The sequence below is a fragment of the Sesamum indicum genome, linkage group LG9 (genome assembly GCF_026168435.1).
Source record: "Sesamum indicum cultivar Baizhima isolate 11 linkage group LG9, ASM2616843v1, whole genome shotgun sequence".
In the NCBI taxonomy this organism is placed as follows: domain Eukaryota; kingdom Viridiplantae; phylum Streptophyta; class Magnoliopsida; order Lamiales; family Pedaliaceae; genus Sesamum; species Sesamum indicum.
Window position 1 is genome coordinate 19250038 of NC_142665.1, and position 3590 is coordinate 19253627.

A 3590-nucleotide genomic window follows, 5' to 3' on the forward strand; every position below is an offset into this window, starting at 1 on the left:
ATTATGTATTATAATTTTTGGGGCGTCACATTTATCAAATGAGTTTAAAATTTCAATGGGCTAAAGAATTAAATATATTTTATTTTATATAAAATTCAAATATAAATTTTACAAAAATTGGCTTTGTAATGTGGATCTTTGATAATATATGAGTTTGAGATTGTATAATTTGAACATGAAATTCTTCTAAAAATATTAATTATTTTATCAATTTGTTATATATATAGTTTAAAATACTAATTATATATTTAGCGATGCGGTGCATTTTTGGAGGTTTTTTTAAGTTTTAAATTAAAACCAAATCGATAGTGCGGTGCGATTTTATTCTAAATTTATAATTATGGTTTTAAAATAAATAATAAAAAATGGTCTGACCTGAGTTGGTTCAGATGGTTTTAATTTTTTTTTATCATCATTATAAGTCAATCAAGAGAAAATATAATTTTTCATTCATTTTTTTGTTAATATCAACAAATTTTGTAAATTTTAACTAACGGATGAACTTATTTACTAAACATAAGTAAATTTTAGAGGTGTTAAATATAATTTTTCAAACTATAAAAAATTTACATATAATTCCACCACATCTCAGAAGAGGGAAATGTATTTATCCCAAATAATAAGTTTTCCTTCCTGTACACATCATAATTTAATTTATTTACAATTGCAACTTGATATAAAAATAAATAAATAATATCTTTTGTTACATCTCGAGTAAATAATAATAATAATAATAAAGAAAACATTAGTAAAGACTAAGAGTGAATTAATTGAAAATTAGTGGGATCATATAGATATTTGGATTCAATGGCCAATGTATTAATAAAAAATATTAATCAAGCTATTACATCAATTATTAAAAAAGTTGACTTTTACATATTTACTTTATTAATTAGAATCATAAGTAATTAATAAGTGAAAAAGTGAATAACCCAAAATCTTCCATTAAAAAGTTTTTCTCACTATAGTAATACCTTAAGTTACGAAACGAAAAAAATCAAACTGCTACTAATGAGTGAAAAGTACTATTTTCTTAGTATATATTATTAATAAAATAAAAGAATTCGTGTAATAGTATCACAAACTGTTATTTGTAAGTGAAAAAGTATTTTTTATTTTTATATTAATATGGATATAATCTTGCAAAATAAGTAATAAACTCAAGCTATAAATAGATGGCTGTTTCTAACGGCACAGCCCATCAATACATAGCTATGGAATTCAGCTCTGCCCTCTATGCAGCCATTGCCTTCTTCCTTCTTCTCTACTATTACCTCCTCTATTCAAAGTCCGCTAAGCTATCTACCCAAAAATCCAAATCGCCACCTGAAGCTGGCGGCGCGAGGCCTTTTACAGGCCATCTCCACCTCATGAATGGCGGCACCTCCACCGGACTTCCTCACATCAACTTAGCCGCCCTGGCCGACAAATACGGGCCTGTTTTCACCATCCGTCTCGGTGTACGCCGAGTCCTGGTCGTGAGCAGCTGGGAACTTGCCAAAGAACTGTTCACCACACGCGATGTGGCAATCTCCTCCCGTCCAAATTTCAGAGCTGCCAAACACTTGAGCTACGACTTCGCCATGTTCGCGTTCTCCCCATATGGCCCATACTGGCGCGAGCTGCGCAAGCTGACCTCCGTTGAGCTGCTCTCAAGCCGCAGGCTTGAGCTGCTGAGCCACGTACGTGTGTCAGAAACTATGCAGTCCGTAAACGAGCTTTATAAGCTCTGGGAAGAGAAAAGAGACGGGTCGGGCCGCATGTTGGTGGACATGAAGCGATGGTTCAAGGACTTGACTTTGAATGTGATTCTCAGGATGGTGGCGGGGAAGAGATACTGTGGTGGTGGATCCGATGCGGAGGAGACGAGGCGGTGCCACCAGGTACTGAGGGAGTTCCTCGAGTTGGCGGGGGCGTTTGTGGCAGCTGACGCCTTGCCTTATCTAGGGTGGCTGGATATAGGTGGATGGGAGAAAAGAATGAAGAAAACTGCGGAGGAAATGGACGGAATTGTAGGAGGATGGTTGGCGGAGCATAGGGAAAAGGAATATTCCGGCAAGAATCAGAAGCCGCAGGACTTCATGGATGTGATGCTGTCAGCTGTGCGGAGCGCGGACCTTCAGACTCAATATGATGCTGATACCATAATCAAAGCAACATGCCTGGTCTGTCAAATAACTATGAGGGTGTTCAGCTAAATTTATTTAAAAATATTTTATAAATTCGTATATTTTATAAAATATTTTTTTAATTTATTAGATGTTGGATGTTATTATTTTAAAATAAAATTTTTAAGTATTTTAATAACCTAAGATTATAAATGTTATTATTGACAATTTTGTAACCAAGAATAGGTCCAAAATTGAAAATTAAATTTTAAAAAATAATTAAACTATTCTTACTTTTTTAAGCAAAGGGATTTTATGAACTACCAAGATTTTTTTTTGAATCATATAAGCTCCATATATTTTTGACAAAAATTAGCAAACATCTTTCAATATTTATAAGTTTTAAAACATGTTATAAGATACTTAATTTAAAGAGTATATGAGTTCACCTAAACACCCTTGATCATGTAGCTTAGTTACCTGTTAATTTCAGCCAAGCACAACTTGAACTCTATGCATCAAGAACTCCTTTTGGAGATTGATGGATATGCCAATTCAAGGCTCGCAAATTTAATTAGTTTGAATCGACTTGGCCAGGTTTTGATCAGTGGAGGTAGCGACACCACAACGGTCATGTTGGTATGGACACTCTCCCTCCTGTTGAACAATCGTCATGTCTTGAGAAAGGCTCAAGAAGAACTAGACAAGCACGTCGGGAGAGAAAGGCGAGTAAACGACTCAGACATCAGCAATCTAGTCTATCTCAATACCATCATCAAAGAGACTCTGAGATTGTATCCTGCCGCCCCTATAGGAGGTATACGGGAGTTCATCGAAGAGAGCCATATAGGAGGCTACCATGTCCCAAAGGGCACATGGCTAATAATGAACTTGTGGAAGTTGCATCGCGATCCAAACGTGTGGGGAGACGACGCGTTGGAGTTTAGGCCGGAGAGGTTTTTGAGTAGAGACAAAAATGTGGATGTGAAGGGGCATGATTTTGAGTTGATACCATTTGGTGCAGGTAGGAGAATTTGCCCTGGAGTGACTATTGGGCTGCAAATGTTGCATTTGGTGCTGGCTAACTTATTGCATGCTTTTGAGGTGTCAACTGTGAGTGATGAAATGGTTGATATGAGTGAGAGTGCTGGATTGACTAACATGAAAGCCACCCCACTTGATGCTCTTGTTGCGCCAAGACTATCTCCTACTCTTTACATATAATTAGGTTAATTAAGAATATTTGATTATCTTTTCCTTTATTTTCTCTTTTGTGTTTTTGTCTTTAATATGAGTGGGATGTATAATCTGTTTCAGTTTGTCTAAGTTTGAATTATGTGTTAGCTTCTGTATCTTGTAATATATGTCAAGAAGTTATTATGATCAGCACTCAACTGTATAACTTTTGACAATTATGAGAGTTGGCAATAAAGAAAAAAGAGTAAAAGATGCTGGCAATAAAACTACTGTCTTAACCTCAAA

The 3590-nt window shown here is 35.3% G+C and overlaps 1 protein-coding gene across 1 annotated transcript; it reads left to right on the forward strand.

The window, feature by feature from the left end:
• The first annotated feature begins 1155 nt into the window (after window positions 1-1155).
• On the forward strand, window positions 1156-3590 carry LOC105178083 (flavonoid-6-hydroxylase). The gene is made up of 2 exons (XM_011101441.3): window positions 1156-2165; window positions 2706-3590. Exons 1-2 carry the CDS (start codon window positions 1176-1178, stop codon window positions 3330-3332), a joined length of 1617 nt encoding a protein of 538 aa, XP_011099743.2. The 5' UTR covers window positions 1156-1175; the 3' UTR covers window positions 3333-3590.